This window comes from Grampus griseus, assembly GCF_964374135.1.
Source record: "Grampus griseus genome assembly, chromosome: 2".
In the NCBI taxonomy this organism is placed as follows: Eukaryota; Metazoa; Chordata; class Mammalia; order Artiodactyla; family Delphinidae; genus Grampus; species Grampus griseus.
In genome coordinates, this window is record NC_139018.1 from 11,897,034 (window position 1) to 11,919,641 (window position 22,608).

Below are 22,608 nucleotides of genomic sequence, written 5' to 3' on the forward strand. Positions count from 1 at the left end.
CTGCCAGCCCTGACTGCTCCCAGCTGGCCTCTCTTCCCTGCTCTGCGGTAAGGTGGGACACCAGAAACTCTGCTCTTTAGTGAATGGGCTCTAAGTGAGGATCTGAGGGCCTCTGAGGAGCATGTGCTTGAGCTTAACTGCATCAACCGTATGACGCCTTCTTTAGCTTTTTCAAGGCCTTTGTGCCCTCAAGGTGGTACCTGGATGTGATGGGTAAGCAAAGCATCAGGCATGAGATTTTCGGGACAGGGAGGCACGGTGGAGGGAGACTGGTCCACATGACTGCAATGAGTGGCCAGCACACGCCAGGGTAGGGGCGCCGTGGGTTCTCTGTTTCTAGTGCCAGGGACAGAGGTGGGCAGGGCCCCGGGGCCTTCGCACGGGCGGGGGGCAGGGGGGGGAAGGTAACTCACGGCAATGAGCACAACGACAGAGAGGGTGTAGTACACAGAGTCTCGGCACACGGCCCACCACGTCAGACGGATGACCTGCTGAGCAAAGGGACATCAGCTGTTACTGGCTGGGGAGATGGGGTACGGGGGCCAGGGGACACTGCTGGGGGGCTCCCACCACCCCCAGACCCCTGCAGGTGCAGACACATGTCCACGGAGCTCATCTTAACTGTGCCACCAGAACCACGTCTTGTCTGGCCGTTCAAGGCCGCCCTGTGCTCTTTGTCACATCTGGGGACGGAATGATACCACATCATGTTCCTAAGTGATGGCAAAGCTGCCCCCTGTTCCTCCAAGGTGACATGTTTCCCAGCAGAAGCCATGTGTCAGGGGGAGAGGCCAGAGGCACTCACTCCTCCCTCTGATGTTCGAACCTTCCGGGGGTGACCGGCTGCCTACCTCTAACTCCCTTGGCCGGGCGGGGCCTACCCTTGAGCCTGACTCTCTGAGATTGAGTCTAATGTCCCCCTGGGCTCTGAGGACCAGGAAGATGCGATGGGGTTTCAACAACAAGCCAGCTTCGTGCGTCCTGTGGGGAGGCCGAAGGCGGGCCCCAAATACGTGCCAAGTCTAGCTCAGGGTCAGAGTTACAGGAGACGCCTCTTAAATACTTACTGCTGTTGAATGAACGCTCCCCCCTTGGACCAGCCACGGAGCTGACGCTCTTTCTGCTCTCAGACCCACCGGTGGAAGGAAGAAGGACAGCCCTGCTACACGTGAGGAAGCAGGCTCGGAGAGGAAACCGTTTCTGACCGCCACAGCACTTACGGGCTCGGCTAGGGCTGGGCCTTGGGTCTCCCCGCGCTGTCCCTATGTCATTTCGTACGGAGAGAGGAACCACTGACCTGCCCTGCGGACAGTCCACAAACTCCGATTATACACAGGATGTTGAACACGGCAGAGCCCACGATGGTCCCAACCCCGACATCCCCATGAGTGATGAACACACCTGGAAAGAGAAAGGCACAGACACTCCTCTGCAAAGCCCAGGCCTTCCGCTTCCTTAGACCCGGGCCGGCTCTGTGTCCCCCACCCCATGAACGGAGGGAAGCTGTTCTTATTATCAGAGAGCACCAGCGACGCGGTTGAGGACAGCAAAACCAGAGGTGGAGGTGCCCTCAGGGACCGGCTACTCTAATGCTGCCACTTTCTGAACAGCTTTATTGAGATGTAACTCACACGTCATAAAATTCACCCATTTAAAATGTCAATTCAGTGTTTTCTGGTCCAGTTACAGAATTATACAGTCATCACCACAGTCTAATTTTAGAACATTCACTTCACCCCCAAAAGAAACCCCATACCTGTTAGTACCCCACTCCACCTCACACCCCTGGGAACCACTAATTCACTTTCTATCTCTCTACTTCTCCCATTTTACGGATGAGAAAACTGAGACTCAGAGCTGACAAATGCCCACACTAGTCTGGACACCAAACCTGGGCTCTCTCTGCATCCTGCGTCTTGGGGCGACGGGACTTCTTACCAATTACAGAGGCAAACAGCTCTGGCGTCGAGCTTCCTGCAGCCATGAAGGTGGCTCCAGCCACATCTTCACTCAGATGGAGTTTCTGAAACAGAAGCGACCGCAGACCCTCAGGGCTGTGAGGTGGGGGCAGTAAACATGCTAACTGGACACTTGGCAGCCAGGGAGAGCGCAGGGGAGCAGCACGGCAGCTGGCGTAGCGGCCTCTCCTCCCTGTACCTCCTCCACACTGCCAGGCACTCAACCCAGAATCGCCTGTCCCCTTCCCCCATCTGTCCATTTCTGTTCGCGCTCTGAGCCCTGAAATAACGTCTCCTTGATGAAGTCTTTCTAAGTGGCTCCCATGAGCCAGCCACTCCCCTGGGACAGAGGAGCTGAAACACGCATCACGCAGTGAGGGTCTGAGGTCCATGCGCTTGCCTCCCCACTGGATGACGAGGACGAGGTTGGTCTTTTCCATCTTTGGATGCCTAGCACAGGGTCTGGTGCTCAGCAGGGAGTCCACCAGTTTAGCGCCCATCTCCTCTGGTGCTCACACAGACCTTGGGTACCAAGCGGACCTCCACACGTCAGGCTGTGGGATATGGAGGCCTCGGACGCACAGCCTGGCTCCTGCATCCCAGAAGGCCTTCTCAACGGCAGGCCCGACACCTGGCTGCTCACTGAAACAGACCCTCGCATCCTGTCCCCAGGGCTGAGCCAGCACGGGACAGGGCTGGAACCGTCAAGGCCCACTCTGCTTGGCAACGCTATGTTCTGGCCACAAAGGCCCATCCTCTCATCTGCAATGTGGGGCTGGAGGCTTCGGGTGCTCGGGAAAACCACGGAGATTCTGGGCCCACCTGAATGCCAACTCGAAGGTGCCCACCTGTGGTTCTCAGAAGGCCCCTGGGCAGGCTGGCTCAGGGCAGGGTTCGGCCTCCTCCTGCCCTCGCCTCCCAAAGCACTCCTGGGCAGCCTGGGCTCTGAAGCCACTGCAGCATCCAATCCCTGGGCCAGCACAACCTCCCCACTGAGCTTGCTACAGAAGGGGTCCTCGCAAGGGCTGGAGCTCTGGGCTTGATGGAAAATGGGGTGGGGGCTCATCGCTGACCCCAGGAAGAAGCCCGGCCACCTCAGCCCTGCCGCAGAGGAGGTGCCGCAGCGTTTCAGCCACTGAAGCACCTGTGATAGCTTTTAGCAGAACCCAAACCATGCTACATCCTGTCCTGCCCCTCCCTGCCTCTGCCTGGGCCTGCTCCCCGCCCCGGTCCTTCTTGGCCTGGTACCGACACGCCACGTGTCAATCACCCCCAGCCCCTCACCCAGGCTTTTGCCAAAGGGTCCTAAGTCCTTCCCACGTACCTCGCAGATCTTCTCTAGAGACGGAACGAAGAAGTCATCGCACACTATGGCCAAGGCGTAGAACATGTACAGAGCCTGCGAAGGAAATGGGGAGACAGAGAGCGTCAGCCAGATCTCCTGCCACTGATGGGCATGGCCAGGCGTCCATCACCCTCCAAACCAGCCTGCTCGGGCAGAGGCCAGGTGACCAGAGGGAGGCACAGAGGAAAATTCCAGCACCACAGAGACGTGATTCCTCGATTCCCTCACTGACAGATGGGGAAACTGAAGCCCAGACAGGAGAAATCACTTGCTGAGCAGTGGAGAGGACTAGAACTCATGCCACAGGGTCCTGTGCTTCTTCTTAAAGAAGCAGCTCTCTCTTCAGCACCACGGTAGGCCCTCAAAAGGCAAAATCCTAATCTTAAGCGCCAAGGGGGAAAGCATTTAAAATTGCCATTTTAAGAGTTTAAAATAATCATCATCCTGATTTCCCCTCGTTGGTTTTAGAGAAGGCATCATTTCCTTGTTACTGACTGCCCACCTCCTGCCAAAACAGGCGACGTGAGACCCAGCCTTTTCTCGGACGCTGCTTGATGTCGGTCCAGGTTAAAATCCACAAGCCATTTACACTGGGAGCCTCATGGATCAGAGTCCAAATTCCAGTGCTAATCCTGGGAATTATCTGCCTTGGGATTTTGGATGAGTCACATCTCTAGGTCTCAGTTTCTTCTGTTTGATGACAGAGGAAGAACAGATGGGTAGTTTTTAGACGGTTTTATCTACGGAACTCTTCCCTGACCTGTCCACCCAACACGGCTCTACTGAGCTCATCTTATGTGCCAGGGACTATTCTAGCCATTAGGGATAGGTGGCGAGGATGCCAGGAAAAGCCTCTGCCTCTTTGTGGGGGACGAGCAGATAGGCAAATGAAGTATCTATAACTGCCAGGAAACAGCAAGTGCAAAGGTCCTGAGGCAGGAGCATGTTTGATGCATTTGAGGAACAGCAAGGTCACTGGTGCAGGTAGAACAGCGTGAGAATAAGGTGGAAAATAAAGAATGTGACGCTGGAGGGAGAGGCAAGGAGCAGGACCTATGGAAAGGAGATGGGATTTGACTCTAGGCTCTGGTGGAAACCATTTCTTCCTCAAAGAAAAAGTGACATGAATGGCCTATTCACAAAAGAGGGAAAGGCTGGGCTGCTTCAGCTAAAACAGCGTGATATTATGACAACTTTACAATTAATTAACTGTGACTGAAGTGGAAGATGTATCAACTGTGACCAGAGCATCTGAGGCAGATGTCTCCTGGAGTAGACACCTACTCTACTGGAGTCCAGGTGTGGCTTTCGCTGAATCTGACACATTATCTTTCGGTGGGGGGGGGGGGGGGAGGAAAAAGGAAACAAATACTGGGGGTGTGGGTAAAGTGGACAGAGAGAGGTGGGAGAGACCCTGCTACAAAGCTTAGGATACCGACTTGAATTCACACCCTCGGAATTTCCCCACAACAGCATCTCCCAGGCAAAGGGTGTCCCGTGAGGCTGAAGGGCCTCTGGCTCCCCTGACGCCTCAGAAACACTGGAGAGAAAAGGGGTCAAGATGTCACCACTGTTTCCTTCACTTGGGACAGAAGTTCTGAGAAGCTTCTTAGTGCTACAGACAAAAACTGGCCCTAAAGCTCCAGCCTTTTCTTGCTCTAAAGAAGGGCTCAGCAAACTTTTCCTTAAAGGGTCAGATAGTAAATATTTGAGTCCTCGCAGGCCACACAGTCTGTCTTGACTCTGGTGCTATAGAAGAGTAGCCATGGAATGGGTGTGGTTGCATTCCAATAAAACTTTATTTATAAAAACAGGAGGTAGCCTAGATTTGGTTCTTCAGACATAGTTGGGTAATGCCTGGCCTAAAAGGTTCCTGCCTGGTGGAGCAGTGGTTAAGAATCCACCTGCCAGGGCTTCCCTGGTGGTGCAGTGGTAGAGAGTCCGCCTGCCGATGCAGGGGATACGGGTTCGTGCCCCGGTCCGGGAAGATCCCACATGCCGCGGAGCGGCTGGGCCCGTGAGCCATGGCCGCTGAGCCTGTGCATCCGGAACCTGTGCTCCGCAACGGGAGAGGCCACAACAGTGAGAGGCCCGCGTACCTCAAAATAAAATAAAATAAAATAAAAAAGAATCCACCTGCCAATGCGGGGGACACGGGTTCAAGCCCTGGTCTGGAAGGATCCCACATGCCGTGGAGCAATGAAGCCTGTGCACCACAACTACTGAGCCTGCGCTCTAGAGCCCGTGAGCCACAGCTACTGAGCCCGCACGCCACAACTACTGAAGCCCATGTGCCTAGAGCCCATGCTCCGTGACAAAAGAAGCCACCGCTGGGCTTCCCTGGTGGTGCAGTGGTTGAGAATCCTCCTGTCAATGCAGGGGACATGGGTTCAAGCCCTGGTCCGGAAGGATCCCACATGCTGCGGAGCAACGAAGCCCGTGCGCCACAACTACTGAGCCTGCACTCTAGAGCCCTCGAGCCACAACTACTGAGCCCACGTGCCACAACTACTGAAGCCCACGCACCTAGAGCCTGTGCTCCACAACAAAGAGAAGCCACCACAATGAGAAGCCCGCGCACCGCAACTCAGAGTAGCCCCCACTCACTGCAACTAGACAAAGCCCGAGAGCAGCAACAAAGACCCAACGCAGCCAAAAATAAATAAATAAAATAAATTTATTAAAAAAAAAAAAAGAGAGAAGTCACTGCAATGAGAAGCCTGGACACAGCAAGGAAGAGTAGCCCCTGTTCGTCTCAACTAGAGAAAGCCCGCGCACAGCAACGAAGACCCAACACAGCCAAATAAATAAATAATTTTTTAAAAAAAAATTTTAAAAAAAGATTCCTGCAAAATTCCTGAGGTCCTCTCAGGTTCAGGAAAAAAAGCTTTGTCAAGACTTTGATGAGGCAGAGGGACAGAACTGTGGGACTAATTCGCCAAACCCACACCCCCTCAGTGAAAGGAGAGGGCATGGGAAAGCCAGAGATACCAGGAAGATAATAACTCTATTAGAGAAATAATACACAGGTCTGTCACTCAAAATTTGCCCACAACCTTCATTTTCACTAGTGGTTTATCCTGTTAATTAAAACTTCACTCATACATTATTCTCAGCTGGCAACTCTCTATGTGAGAATCCCAGCTTTCACTTGCTTAATTATCTCTTGCAAAGACGAATACTGTGTTGGGTTTAAATATGTAAGCAGATGGTGCTGGGTGGTCAGGGAACCACATCAGGAGGAACATTTGTTGTGATTGATGCGAAGTAGAAAATTAAACCCTGAGCGCTTTCATTTCCCTGTAGTAAACAATGGGACTGGTAAACTTTTCCTACAAAGGGACAGACAGTAAATTTTTTTGGCTTTGTGGATCACGGAGTCTCCAACACAGCTACTCAGCTCTGCTAGTGAAGCCTAAAAGCAGCCACAGATGATACAGAAAAGCGTGAGAATGGCTGTGTTCTAATAAAACTTTATTTACAGACATGGGTAGTGGCTGCGGGCTGTAGTTTGCCTGCAGAGAAGAGCGACTTTTACCTATAATTTAGTTTTGAGCTCACTGTGCCTTTTTGAACGGCTACTTGAACTCCACCACTGGTCATCAAGCTCATCTAACACTGAGGGAAGTTTGAGAAGAAGGGCACCAAAGTCTTAAACTAGTTATGTCAAGGCAGTAAAATGTGGGGGGACCCGGGGATCATGATAGCAAGTGGGGACAGAGCCCTTATCACGTGCCCTGCGACGTCTGATGGACTTGACCCATGTTCACTTGTATTTATACATCTGGGAAAGATGCTGTCACTCCCATTCTATAAAAGCAGAAAATGAGGCACAAGAAGACGCGAATCCTTGTCTCGGCTCTGGGGCCACTCGCTGTGTGACACTGAACAAATCATTTCCTATCCTTAAGATTTCATTTCTTTGTGGTTAAAACACATCCAGCATCTGTTCTCACAGGGCTCTACAAAGACTGGATGAGACCTTTGACACACTGTGCTCTGAAGACAGGTTTCACATGCCTGAAGTTTAGGGACATCCCACCCCGAGAGGGCCACTTACACCAAGGATATGTAGAAGGACGGCTCCGTGCTGTCGCTCTTTATTGGAGAACAGGTCTGCGGGGAACTCATGAATCGCTGGAAGACAAGAAGACATGGTAAGGTATTCAATATTAGTTACCAAGGGGTGTCATTTGAGGTCTGGGGGGGTCGGCCATGGAACTGAAGAGCCCCCCTGGTGTTAGACTACCAGGGGAGAGGCCAGCTACTTCTCTGTCCAGCGCAGACCTGCGCTCTTAGGAAAACATTGCTGGATACGGAATTATCCAGATATTCTAGTACCTTAAAGTTGATCATGTTTTGCATATCCCTTGCAATTAAAAAAAAAAAGAATGAAACACTTCATACCCACTAGGATGGCTATAAACAAAAAGACAGATAATAACAGGGGTTGGCAAGGATGTGGAGATACTGGAACCCTCATACATTACTAGTGGGAATGCAAAATGGTGCAGTCCCTTTGGAAAACAGTCTGGCAGTTCCTCAAAAGGTTAAACAGAGTTACCATATGACCCAGCAATTCCACTCCCAAGTATCTTCCCAGGAGAAATGAAAACATATGTCCACACAAAACCTACACACAAAATGTTCATAGTAGTATTATTCATAATAACCAAAATGCAGAAAACAACCCAAACATCTACCAACTGATGAGTGGGTAAATAAAGCGTGATATATACATACAAATGGAATATTATTTGGCAATAAGAAGACATGAAGTACTGATACATGTTACAACATGGAGGAAGCTTGAGGACATTTTGCTAAGTAAGAGAAGCCACTCACAGAAGACTACCTATTGTAGGATCTCATTAATATAGAATGTGCAGAACAGGCAAATCCACAGAGATAGAGGCAGGTTAATGGCTGCCTAAGGCTGGAGGGTATGGAGTTTGGGGGGTGACAGCTGAAAGGTACAGAGTTTCTTTTTGGGGTCATGAAAATGTTCTAAAATTGTTTGTGGTGATGCTTGCACAATTCTGAATACTAAGAGCCCCTGAATCGTACACTTTAAGCAGATGAATTGTATGGTATATGAATTACATCTCAATAAAGTTACCAAAAAAAGTATAAAGAAGTCAAAAGTCACCAAAGAAGAAAATCGGGATGGTTCCTTGCTTTGTCAATGGATTCCAGCCACATTCCTAGCAGACAGCTTTCCAAGTGGCTTCAACACACACTCGGATCTGTTACCAACACGATCCCTGCCAACGGGCAGGCTGAGGCCAGGGATGGCTGGCTTGGGAGGGCAGGCTCCAAGGTCACATGGCCAAGTGCAGTTCTCTGCTCTAATACTTACAGGCTGGGTCGACAGGGACACGTTCCTGAACCTCTTTGTGCCTCAGTTTCTGCATCGGTAAAACGGTGAGACTAATTTTAATAACGTGCCTTACTGTTACAGCGTGTCAAGCTTGTGGTGGGCTTCAAACCTGCATCCCCCCACCCCCCCCCGCCCAGGACTGTGGAATACTCTTCCCTCACCGTCAAGTCAGAACTGAGAAGCAGCTCCGTGAAGGGGGAAGGGGAGGCCTATCCCTTTCCGCTAGAGTCGTTTCAGAGCTCAGGGACAGGCGGCCTCTTGCACAGCCCTTCCAGCCTGTCCCAGACCCATCAGCCCCTCCCCCCAATCTCTCCTCCTGCCCACAATGGACTTGTCACTCCAGAGGGGGAAGCCAAGATCCCAGAGAGGTCAAGTGACGTTGGCAGGGTCGAGGATGGCAGTGCTGGCACTAGGAAACTCTCCTGTCCCCAGGGAGGGCACTCTTTTAGCAGTGCCACACAGAGCAGGGGAAATGATCCATGGGAGGCGGGGCTCTAGGTAAGCCTTGGAGGGGCACCTGATGCCGAGCGGGAACGAGGGAGGAGGTGAGGACTGACAGCACCCTTGTCCCCTAACCTCTCAGGCCCACTCAGGTGCCAGGTGTGCTTCCACTGGCATAGGTGGCATCTCAGGTCACTGAGTACCATGTCACAGGCCCTTCTTTGGCCCAAGAATGCTTCTGTTATGGGCTCTTGGACCTTAATGTCACCTATAATGGGCGTAATTCCTTCTCACCGCCCCGCCCCCCACTGGAGATGACCAACAGGTAAGCATTTTATTTTGTGAATGTCATTTTTGCAGCTTCCCCATCAGACACCAAAACACCCCCACGTCCTCGGCACTTCAGCTAGACCGGAAGCTTCTGGAAGGCAGGGATCCACATTGCCCCGCATTGCATTCACAGTGCCTCGGCCAGGCCCGGCACACAGTAGGTTCTCAAGAGACCTTAACATTCAGTTGAATAAACAATGCTAAAATATTAACAGAAATGACAATCTACATCATCTCATCCTGTTAGAACGCTTTCGTTACCCTTGCAAACCTCTTAAATGCCTAGAATGATGCCTGGTTCAGAGTGGGCACTTGATAAACGCTTAGAAACTTCCAGGACAAAAATCCCTTCTCTGTAAATACAATTTGGCTCTAAGCTCTGAAAGGATGGTTTCTCCCTTAAAACAGAAAACTCTTCCGTTTAAGATGAGATTCTCCCAACAAGACCCAGAAAACATTAGCTCCCCAGACTCCCAGAACACGTTCCCACTTTAAAACAAGCAGCATTTAATGAAACATAGATTCTTTCACTTTTTTTCCCCCTGTAATCAAACTTCTTTAATAGAACTGCTGCTGTCAGTTCAAGGGCACGGGTCTACTTCAAGGCTTGTCGGCTCAGAGATGGAGAATTATAAAGGCAGTAACTCGACATTCCTGCGTCCAGGACCTTGTTTCCAGGAGAAATGTAACTGTCTGGGATATTTCAGGGCAGATCAAGCAGACATTTCTGCCATGAAAATTCGAGCCAGTTTTTGATTCTCCAAAGCAGTGATTTATCCAACACTGGGCGCTCTTGGAAAATTAGAATCAAGTAATGCGGCCTTTCTGCCATAAGGACATTATCGTCTGGGCTCCAGCAGAGAGGGGACGCGGGTTGTAAATGGCTTTGTCCTTGGTAGGAACAGGCTTCTAATGGTTCAGCCGAAGCGCCTTGCTCCGTGACCCCATGCGTACACTGGAGGGCTGTAGAGGGGAGCGAATGCCATCACGGTCTGAATTTTGCCAGTAGAGACAGAGTGACTGGCAGAGCTGCCAGCTGCTAATCACCCTCTGTACCCACCCAAGTCTTCTGGACACACCCTGAGCCCATGAGGCAGGCACTGCAGCCACAAATATCCCTGTTTTCCAGATGAGACTCAGCGGGGGAGTGACTAGTTCAGGGACCATATAGGCCAGGACTCAGAAGGGGGATCCTAAGTTCCTCGTCCAGGGTTAAGGGCTGCCTCCAACATGGATAGAAATCATGCTGCACTGACTTGAAATGGAAGATTTGAATTGGGTCCTGATTCAACTACCCATCAGCTTGTGGGACCCTGGCCGAGTCGTTTCACCTCTCTGTCCTTCTATTTCTTCAGTGGCAATGTGCTGCCACGCGAGGTGGTGAAATAGTCATCGTTACCGCGTGTGCGTGCCCTGCCGTGGACAGCAACGGCTGCAAGCAGGGAGATGGCCACCCTGCCCTCCCTAGCTGGCAGCTGGTAGCTGGGACCAGCCCACTCCCCAGTTTGAGTCAAATCCTCTAGAAATTGGCATACAGGGGATGGGGTGTAGAGACCATGGGGCACATGCAGCAGGAACTCTACCCCTCCCAACTTCGTCATCAACAATTTTTAATTTTTATTATTTTTAATTAATTTTTATTAGGGTATAGTTGCCTTACAATGTTGTGTTAGTTTCTGCTGTACAGTAAAGTGAATCAGCCATACGTGTACATATATCCCCTCTTTTTGGATTTCCTTCCCATTTAGGTCACCACAGAGCATTGAGTAGAGTTCCCTGTGCTATACAGTAGGTTCTCATTAGTTATCTAGTAGTGTGTATATGTCAATTCCAATCTCCCAGTTCATCCCTTCCCCCTTTCCTCCCATCCCGGTATCCACATGTCCATTCTTTACGTCTGTGTCTCTATTTCAACAGCAGCAATTTTAAACTGCAGGCAGCCTATACAGCGGCTTAAGGCTTTGTTTTTAGAAGCAGGTAGCTTAGGTTTCAGGAAGTGCCTCTGTCCTTTACTTGTTACCTGCATGACCTTGGCGAGTTGTTTAACACCGCAGGACTGTTACCTCACCTATAAATGGGGACGCTACAGAACCCGCCCGCCAGGCTGCTGTAAGGATTAAGTGATACAGATAGTGTATGCACAGCACTTATCCCAGCTAGGCTGCCATCACTCTGAGGATTGTTGACTTACGGACTCCTCCCTCCACACCAGGTCTGTGCCCGCTGTTCCAGAGGATGAGCCTTGCTTTGTGAAAGCAAAAGAGAAGATGAGATCAGCTTAGTGGGGGAAAGAGCAAGCGTGATTATACCGGCCATATTAGGATGTGAATGCTGGTGCAGTTTAATCCCAGCTTCCTGAGAAAACCTTCTTCTCCTCTCTTGGGCTTGCTGGGATTGGGGGCCCGTGGCCACGTTCAACGGTGGGATGCTGGCGGGTCTGAGAGGGGCCGAGTCTGCCCTATCTGCTCAAATCCCCACCAGGGAGAAGAGAGGAATCAACAGGGCGCACACAAGCGGCTTTCGAGGTCACGCATAAGCCTTTAAGCCGCAGAAATCTGGTGGGTGTAGGGAAGAGATGTGTCTGCAGGTGGAGCTGAGCTCAGGAAACCAGAGATGATTCCAGCAACGTCCACACCCGGGGGCGGGCAGGGGAGGAGAAGGAGGGGAGATAAAGCTGCCAGCGACCCAGCAGCCCCTCCCCACCCCTCTTTTAGCATTCTTTCCTGTGGACCTAGGAGCCCAGAGCTGGTTTCTCCGTCACTCTTGGTTCTGGAACTTCCCCCCACCACTGTGTGCAGGGCAGGGGGGAACTGGGGCGGGAGGTCTTTCCTGCCAGTTGCCTTCCTGAACATTGAGGGGGGAAATGTAAGGTCCCAGGGGACATCTGCCATCCCTTCCCCACCACTAGCTACTAAGTTCTCTAACACCTTATAAGCCAGACCCCTAGTGCACCCTTGACCTTTCCTGTTGACACACACAGTTACATGGGTGACGCCATAATATTTCAGAAACCCTGAATTTATGTTGCCCTTTCAAGGCTCTATACTTTGGCCAACAATGCTGCTAGTTCCAAAATGTATGAATTTGTTCAACAAGTATTTACTAAGCCCCACGCGGCAGGTGATGGGCTCTCTGGGAGCAGGTGGATGAGAACCTGTTGCATCTGTGAGCATCCTTAGGTCTGGCAGCTCTTCACCTGGGAGAGTGATGGGAACTTCTGGAGAAAGCCAAAGTCATTCAGAAAGCAGGAGGTTATCAGGATGGCAGACACCCTGATCCTGAACGAGTTCAAGTCAATACATGCTTCTTGAGCATTTACTATGTGCCAGGTGCTAGGCTAGGGGCTTAGCCTTGAAGATGTGCCCTTAACGGGCTGCTGAGGGTCCAATAAGGCAACAAATGACTGAGAGACAGGAAGAAGCCTGCTGTGATGGTGGGGCATGAAGGAAGCCAGGGGTTACTGACCTGGGGGAGGTGGGACGGGCAGCAAGCCCATGGAGAGAGTGGCACCCTCGTCAAGTTTTGGAGGCTGCGTTACTGACTTTTCAAAGTCCTTTAATCTGCCAGGTCAGTCCTGAGAAGATCATTATTCCCATTTTGTTGATGAGGAAATGGAGGCTCTGCGAGGCTTAAGGATTCACCTGCAGTCATACAACCACTGTTTGGCACAGGTGAGAGAAGAACCCAGGCTGGGAGCCCAACCAACACCAGGCTCTTTCCATCCAAGCATTTTACCCACAAGAGGGGCACATCTCGGGACTAAGGTCTCCTTTATCCAAGGAGCAGGCTCTGTATTCCTGGAAGCTCCAAGGGCCGTGTCAAGAACTCATGCTCTCAAAAGGAGGAATACACATTGCATGTCTTAGGTCAATTCCACTTATAGCCCAGGACCCACTCCTACAGAGGCCTAGCCCACTGTCCTGTGGATCCTGGGGAAACCTGTCACTCATTTTCCTTGACCTCCTTGAAACATTTAATAAAACTGACCACTTCTTTTATGTATGAATGAACATATGTATGAATGAATGTATGTGTTATCTATCCACCCATCCATCCATCCACCCATTCACCCATCCATCCTACATACAGTAAGATTTGTTCGTTGTGATGTGCATTTCTATGGGTTCTCAAGCCTCTGAGACAGAAGAGTTCCCCCACCCCCAAATTCCCTCCTGCAGCCTTTTTTGTAGTTAAACTCTCCCCCGAATCCCAACCCCCGATGTGTTGCCTTTTCCAGAATGTCGTATCAATGGAATCACGGGATATAGAGCCTTTTTGGTCTGGCTCCTTTCATTTAGCGAAATACATTCAGGTTCACCCACACTGTTGTGTGACTCCACCTTCTTGCAATGTTCTCTCTTAGTTTCTCTGACCCCACGCTGTCCTCACTTGCCTAGTCTCCTTCAGAGGGCCCCCTCCTCTGTGGGACCCCGAAACTTGGGGTTCCAGGGGATCTGCCCTGAGCCCTCTTCTCTCCAGGTGACCTGGCTTTGACCTTCTAATCTCTGCAGACTTCTCCCAGATCTCAGTCTTTCCTGAACTCAAGACCTAACATACCCAGCTGGCAATGGCACGTTACTCTCTGGCTACCTTATAAATACCTTAAACCCGTCCCCAGTGAACGGCCCACCCTCCATGTTGGTCTGGTGCCATCCTTGACGACCTCCTCCTCCCTCATACCCTGTGATAAGTGGACAGGCCAGTTGGCACTCGGCATCCATTTCGACTTCCTTCCATGAGCCTTCCTGTCGAGAACACTAGGTACGGGTGTGCAGGCTGTGCACTGCACGTTCACACATACTAGCCCTGTTTCCTATTCTGTGGAACCTGACCTACCATGCAGCTAGGGTTCTGAATGAGAAGTAGGTTCGGCCAACCTAGCAGATTCAGAGGACAGAAAAGAGGGAGAGGTGTTATTCCTCTGGCAACCAAGGCTTCGGAGATCTAAGTGTGGACAGGCTCTCCTGACAATAACATCTACTCCCTTATTTGTACATAAGATGTTTTTGAATTTGAATATTCCATTTCCAATTCCTGCTCCTTTGGCCCTTCCTGCCATTTTGTAAGGACCTAATTCCCTGAATTCAATTCCTTTCTGTTGAAAATATTGAGAATGGTTTCTATTTCCTGCACTGAAAGCTAACTGGTACACTCTGCCCTCTTTTAGCCAATCCTCCACAATCTTACTTCCAAAACAGCTCTCGAGTCCATCAGCTTCCTCATCTCCACCACCTGCATCCACTCTGGCTGGACCACTGCACCCGCCTTCTGCCTGACCTCCCCACGGCCATTCTCAATCTGCTCCTTTCTGTTTTCCACAGGCATTTATGGCTTAGCACTCCTCAATGGCTTTCAACTACTCTTCGGAGAAATGCCCAGAACCCTATCAAGGTCTTCGAGACCCTGCGTGGTCCAGCCCTGGCAACTTCTCCAGTCTGCTCTGGTCTGGCTGCACTGGTCACGTCTGTGGGCTGCCAGGTCCTGGCACAAGACAGGTGTTCAGGAAATGCCCGTTGAGTGATGAGTATCTGGCCTTCCACCTCCCTTCTGACACAAACTCAGGAGCTGCTAGGATGAGCTCTGCCCGGAAGGATGCCCAGGAGATGGTGTGGCTAGCCCTCCTTTCTCAGCTCCCGGCTTTTCAAACTGCTGCTTGGATGCTGAATCCTGACCCTTCCCAGACGGAGAGTGTTTGACGGACAAGTCCTTCCATTAGATGCTGATCTTTCTTAAACCTTTTAATTAGTTGATTCTCTTTAGGGAATAGAAACTGTGAATTGAATTTTTCAAAAAGGAAAAAAAAAAAAAAGCCTCAAAACATGCCATTCTCCCTTTGCTTTCTACCCCGGTTAAAAATAACCCCATATTCTGAGCCCTGACGTTTATTCTGAAACTATGAAAGCTAGATGGGAAGGCTGGGGAGTAATTTAAATAGCTTCAAATTTCTATCATTTCGACTTCTGTGTTTTAGAAACCACCCAGTGCCAGAAACCAAAGCAAAAAAATAAAAAAATCGTGATTTTCCCCCAATTCTATGGTTTGAAATAAAGTTGCTAAGAATTGTGTACCTTTCATGGACAACAGCTGAAATGTCTAGGTGTTACAGCATCACTCTCATGTCCCAAACAGGAGTAAAAATAATTAGATTAAATCACTGGCTTAACCAGCATGAAAATGAGTTTAAAATCTTCTCTCTCATTTCAGTACATTCCAAAAGAGATTAAACGCCACGAAAAATAAAAATATGATTGGAAGATCCAGCAGGAGGATTGTTCTCTCCAGGAGAAACCACTGTGGAATTTTATGGCTGGAAGAGGCTCCAGATGCCAAGTGGCCCAGCTGTTCTCCACCCAGGAGGGGCCATGGGCTTATCAAAATCACCAGGGAAATATTTTCTAAGCCATCCTCGCCATCTCCACCTCTCTCCCTGCACTGATGCTAAGCATCTTTCTCCCGCCCACGGAGAACAGCTTAATGTCCCATTTTCAAGGGGAGAGAGAACACTGGAGTCCAGACAGGTCAAGTGCTTTCCTCAGCATCACAGCTGGTTAGCAGCAGCAGGACAAGAGCCTGAACATGCAAACGGACACTGGCCAGGCCATACAGGACAACTCTGACCCATGTCCTCTGCAGCAGCTGGTCCAGGAAGCCCAACCACAATTGGCCCACAGCCGTAGTAATGGTCCAGATAGATGGTCAGGACGTGGTCAGTGAGGGCCAGCCTCCCTACTGTTTTGTCCCAATTTCCAACTCAAGACCAGCCAGAGAAAGCTAAATATGACCCCTACAATGGGGTGGATGGTGTCCCCTGCCAAAATTCATGTCCACCAGGAACCTTGAACTCAACCTTATTTGGAAAGAAGGTACATCAGACTGCTAGGGCTGCCATAACAGAATTCCACAGACTGGAGGACTTAAACAAGAGAAATTAATTTTCTCACAGTTCTGGAGGCTGGAAGTTCAAGATCAAGGTGTTGGCATGGCTGATTTCTGGCGAGAGCCCTCCTCCTGGCTTGTGGATGTCTGCCTTGTCACCATGTCCTCACATGGCCTTTTCTTCGCGTGCGTGCACTTCTGTTCTGGTGTCTCTTTCACTTCTTCTTCTTTTTTTTTTTTTTTGCTGTCTATGGGAAACTCACTTTTTAAAAAAAATTTTTATTGCAGTATAGTTGATTTAAAATGTTGTGTTAGTTTCTGCTATACAGCAAAATGAATCGGTTATACATATACATATGTACACTCTTAGATTCTTTTCCCATGTAGGTCTTTATACAGTACTGAGAAGAGTTCCCTGTTCTATACAGTAGGTCCTTTTTAGTTATCGATTTTATATATAGTAGTGTGTATATGTCAGTCCCAATCTCCCAATTTATCCCTCCCCCCTACCTCCCCCTCGGTAACCATAAGTTTGTTTTCTACATCTGTGACTCTTTCTGTTTTGTAAATAAGTTCATTTGTACCATTTTTTTAGATTCCACATATAAGTGATATCTTTCACTTCTTATGAGGACACAAGTTCTATTACATTAGGGCCCTACCCTTACGACCTCATTTAACCTTAGTTATCTCCCTAATGGCGCTATTTCCAAATATCATCATTTTGGGGGTTAAGCTTCAACGTATGGATTTTGAGGGAATGCAGTTAGTTCCCTTGTCTATAACATAAGGTCTTTGCAGAGGTAGCTGAGTTAAAATGAGGTCATACTGGATTAGGGTGGGCCATAAATCCAAGGACTGGTATCCTTCTAAGAAGAGGAAAGGACACAGAGAAACAGAGAAGGTGGCCATGTGACCACAAACACAAAGACAGGAGTGATGTGCCCATAAGCCAAGGGATGCCACGGATTGCCAGCAGCTACCGGAAGCAAGGACAGAGACAAGGAAAAGATTCTCCTCAGAATTTCCAGGAGAAACCAACTCTGCTGATAACTTTGATCTCTGACTTCCGGCCTCCAGAACTGAGAGAATAAATTTCTACTGTTTAAGTCACCCAGTCTGTGGTAATTTGTGACAGCAGCCCTAGGAAATGAATACACTCCCCAAACCAATGGCATAAAATACCCTGCCTCTATTTAGCCACCTCCAGCTTCCCCAGGCCTGCAACCTCCTTCAGGGCGAAATGCAAGTCTTTTCTTTTTTTCCGCTATAAAGCTGCCTCACTCCCCTACCTGCCTTTGAGTCTCTGGCAAACACAAGTGATGGTGGCCGACTCCCCTGCAGTAAACTCTCAATAGGTATCGGGGATTTGTTCTCATTCGGCGGGGCCTTTGTTCACTGCCACGATAGGAAGAACCTTTAGTTGTGTCTGTATGTCTCTCTCCAGCACTAGGTTGAGCATTCTGAGGGCTGTGAGGACAAACTGTTCACCCGGTCTTGTCCCTGCCTCTACTGGATGGCCTCCAGCAAGAGCATTTTACAGGCAGGCACACAAAACATCTGGCGTGAACCAGTCACCAAGGTTTCTGTCCATTACACAGCAACCCAGCTCTGAGCCACTCGCCAGTGGGCACCACACAGCGCTACTAAGTTATCAAAAGGACAGTGGTTATTAAGATATAAACCATTTCTATTTGGAAAGATAGGCAAACCTTTTCTTAGCATAACCTCTTTTATGTATAAAACATAAACAGCAAATACATATACAGGGCTTACTATCACCAAGCCTTCTAAGTACTTTACACATAGTAGTTCATTTAATCCTCACAACAAGCCTGGGAAATATTATCATTAGTCCCATTTTACAGATGGGCAAACTAGGACACAGAAAGGTGATGTAATTTGTTCAAGGTCACACAGCACGTAAGTGGCAGAGCCAAGACTGATACCTGAGTAATTCAGCTCTACAAGGCACTTGACTGTCTAACAAGAACCATAACATGTTTCTTCTCTGACACAATATTTGGCACTTGTTCTAAGAATGTCACTCAAAATGGGGTGGGAGGACAATTTGTGTGAAGATATTTATTATTTCTAATGGTACAACACTGAAGCCACTAATTGTCCAGTAATAGGGAAATGGTTAAGTAGCTCTGATACATTCACCTAGTCCTTCCACAAACATTTACTGGCACCTACCAATGTCCTGACACTGTTCTACATACTGGGAATACATCAGTGAACATGACAGTGAAAGCCCCTGCCCTCATGGCACAATTTAGACAGAGTATTATCAAAAATGGTAAAGACACGGGATGTGGAAAAAATGTTTATCATAAATTTTAAAAAGAAACACGAAAAAATCACCTTTGGCTTTTTTGCAGCTATGAACAAATAAGCAAATGAAAAGAACTAGAAAGAAATACACTAAAACCATTACAACGGCTGTGGCACATAGAAGAATCCTAAATCACTTTCCCTCCCATCGCCCCCTTGTCAAACGCTTTATAACGTGATTATATTGTTTTTTATAGTAAAATGTTGAAGTCCATTTATTATGATTTATCAGTAAAGAATGAAGCTTAAAAGTATGGTGCATGAAAGAATCTAGCACAAGTAGCGTGATGCCACAGATACGACGCCCAAGTACGGTCAACACCACCCTCGGGGACAGAAGTTAGAACCTCTGGGGTTGGGGGAGGGGCTGATTAGACAAGGGCACAGGAAACTTTCTAGGGTGACAGAAATGTTCCAGATCTTGACTGGGGTGGTAGTTACATGGTTACATACATTTGTCAAACTCAAGCTGTGCACTTAAAAATCTGTATTTTTTTTATATTTGTTATACGTCAGTAAAGAGAGATCCACAGAACTTCCCACAATATAGGAAAAGGGGAGCATATCTATTACCACTGATAAACCTTAGCACTCCCCACTGTTTTCCCTCATTGTCATACTTTTCGCAACATGGATGGACAAGTAACAAGCACCTGGATTCACGTGAAAATCGCACATGTCAGCCACCACCATGTTTCCTGTGGAGGAGACTTTGGGATGGGGCTGGACATGGTCCTTGCTGCTGCTGCTAGAAAGGTGAGCTCATCTCCCGAGCTCAGAGGCCCAGGAAGCAGCGTGGGCTCTGCCTGTTGTGACCCATTTTCAGGTGGGCTCATCACAATAGGCACTCTGCACCCCTGGAACAAGACCTGATGTCACCTGAGCCCATGTCACCATTGCCAAAGTCAGCAACAGAACCCACTTGACTTGTCCTGTCGTTCTCAGCCGGCAAAGGTGGGTGTGAGAATCAATTTGGGCCAGGTGTTAATCTCAGTTGCCTGATCAACCTGCAGAAACAATTACTGTCTGGCTAGACCATACAGCCAGCAGTCTGTGCAAAGTCCCAGGGACAAAGGTCTACATGGTGAGCCCTCATAAGATTGGGCTGTATCTGCTGTGCGTTGCTGATGTTACCCCTGGCACTTCCGCCAGAACCTGGCATGTAGGAGGCACCCATATTAGTTTCTCTTCTTTTACTGACTGCTCTTCGTTGCTGCGTGAGGGCTTTCTCTAGTTGCGGCGAGCGGGGGCCACTCTTCCTTGCAGTGCTCAGGCTTCTCATTGCGGTAGCTTCCGTTGGTGTGGTGCACAGGCTCTAGGAGCGCAGGCTTCAGTAATTGCAGCACGGGGGCTCAGTAGTTGCGGCGCAGGAGCTCTGGGGCACGCGGGCTCAGTAGTTGTGGCTCACGGGCTGTAGAGCGCAGGCTCAGTAGTTGTGGTGCACGGGCTTAGTTGCTCCGCGGCATGTGGGATCTTCCCGGACCAGGGATCGAACCCGTGTCCCCTGCATTGGCAGGCGGATTCTTAACCAGTGTGCCACCAGGGAAGCCCCATATTAGTTTCTTAGGGCTGCTGTAACAAAGTACCACACGCAAGGTGGCCTAAAACAACAGAAATTTATTCTCCTGTGGTTCTGAAGACTGGAAGTCCAAAATCAAGGTGTGGCAGGGTTGGTTCCTTTCAGAGACTAAGGGAGACTAAGGTCTCTCTCCTGGCTTCTGGTGACAGCTGGCAATCCTGGGAGTTCCTTGCCTTACAGACACATCACTCCAATCTCTGCTTCATCACCATACAGCCTTCTCCTCTGGGCATCTGTGTCTTCACGTGGCTTTCTTGTAAGGAACTAGTCATTGGATTTAGCAACCTCGCCCCGCTTCTCCAGTATGACCTCATCTTGATTAATCACATCTGCAAAGGCCCTATTTCCAAACAAGGTCAAAGTCACAGACGCCAAGGGCTAGGACTTCAACATACCTTTGGGGGGACACAACTCAGCCCACAACTGCCCTCACATGTGTTGACTTAATTAACCCTTCATCTACGGAACACAGGCACAGAAAACTACTCTGGGTTAATGAACTCTTAAGAACAACACAGTGATTGCTGTTATTAAGTCTCTTATATGCTCTGATTTGCCCCAGAAACATCTTGATTCACGTCTGCTGTCCAGCATGATTAATAGTGTCCCCTCTACTCTCCAAAGTGTCCCAGTTTGGATCATAAATTTCATGGCCACTCTACTCATTAGGAGTTCAGTGCCCCATAGTAAAAATCCATACCAATCAGTCGAGAGAGTTCAAGTTAACCCATGCCTACGTGCCAGGAAAGACCTCCATCACTTCCAACATAGATGCTTGGTACGTCCCCTTCCTAGACAGCCTCAAGCAAATGCCTGGGGAAAGACAGATGCTGGAGCAGGTACATGGGCTCAGGAATGCCTCCCACCCAAGGACAAAGCTAAGGGAGGGTGGATGATTTGCCAAGAGCGAGTGGTCTAACCAGCAAGGCAGGTTAGGGATCCCCACTAACCAGCAAGGGGCCTTGAGGAGGCTGGAACAGCTCCCCCCTTTACCTCTGACCTGCTCTGGTCCTGAAATCATGACCAGGGCTGTCTGGTAGAGGTGACAGTTAATTTTATGTGGCAACCTGACTAGGCGATAGTACCCAGTCATTTAATCAAACACAAATCTAGGGGTTGCCACAGAGGTATTTTGCAGATGTGCCTTAACATCTACCGTTGGTTGACTTTAAGGAGATCACCCTTGATAATGTGGGTGGGCCTCGTGCAATCAGTTGAAGGCCGTAAGAGCAAAAACTGAAGTGTCCTGGAAAAGAAGGAGAAATTCTGTCTCAAGACTGCAGCATCAGCTCCTGAGTGGTTTTTTTTTCAGCCTGACAGCCTGCCCTTCAAACTTCGGACTTGCCAGGCCCTATAATCACATGAACTGATTCCTTGAAATCAATCTCTTTATGGATACACACACACACACACACACACACACACACACACACACAGTGTGTGTGTACCTCCTGTTGCTTCTGCTTCTCTGGAGAACCCTGACTGACACACCGGATCTTGGCAAACTGGGGTTGGGGTTAGGATATGAAGAACAAGGGGCCATTCCTGCCCCGATGGGGCCAAACCAGGAGACCAAGGGGCCAGGCTGGTGGAGGGACCTGACGGGCTGCTATCACCACTTACTTGATAACCCACGGCCGTGGGTCGGGGTCACCCCACCCCAGCACGCCTAGGTCCTGCGCTGTCTCCCCACCCCCAGCCCGAGAGGTTCCCTGTTTGGCCACCCTTCTCCTTGGCATATAATCCTGCCTCTCTTCCCAGACTTAACCCCCGCTGGTGCCCTGAGCAGCCTCAAACCAGGAGGTCTCAGGTCAGGACTGAGTAAAACCAGGGGCCGAGGTCACCAGTCATATTTGGGAAGGCCCACCGAGACCTTCCTAGAAAGGACACGACAGCTTCTCCTTTTGTACAGATCCCAGGCCGTCCCTCGGTGAGCCTTGTCGACGTTCACAGTTCTAATGAGACATCGAGCCACTGGAGCTCAACTAATAAGGTGAAGCAAGGTGACAGGCAGAAAGAGGACACTGGCAAGCTTGACAGATTTCCAGGGTGTTTCACATTGCAGGTGCTTAACGAAACAGTTGTTGAATGACAGATGGTTGTAATTCAGACACATAACCCCTTTCTCCTAAGATCTCACAAGAATAAAAATGTCTGTCTCATTCTTTCTAAGTTCTAGGCTTGCTCTCAACCTTAGCTTCTGTCCAAAACGTTTCTGATGAAGAGTCACTAGGGTCTGGAGTTTCTTCTCGGCTTTCCTTTGTGAGCTTGTGGAAAATTACTTCACTCCTTAGTTTCCATGAAGCACTGTGAAGTTTGAGAAGGTTATTAGCTTGTTATAAACAGGAGATTCACTGAACCA

General features: G+C 49.4%; 1 protein-coding gene across 2 annotated transcripts in view; it reads right to left on the minus strand.

Annotated features, from left to right (window-relative positions):
• SLC24A4 (solute carrier family 24 member 4) overlaps nt 1–22,608 on the minus strand; it is a gene marked incomplete at both ends in the record, with an annotated part of 170,871 nt that overhangs the window by 48,037 nt on the left and 100,226 nt on the right. For both annotated transcript variants that reach the window (XM_082648615.1, XM_082648614.1), the window contains 5 exons: nt 414–488; nt 1,298–1,401; nt 1,939–2,023; nt 3,283–3,357; nt 7,364–7,440. In XM_082648615.1, coding sequence (XP_082504741.1) covers nt 414–488; nt 1,298–1,401; nt 1,939–2,023; nt 3,283–3,357; nt 7,364–7,440 — 416 coding nt within the window. The remainder of the gene's footprint in view (nt 1–413; nt 489–1,297; nt 1,402–1,938; nt 2,024–3,282; nt 3,358–7,363; nt 7,441–22,608) is intronic.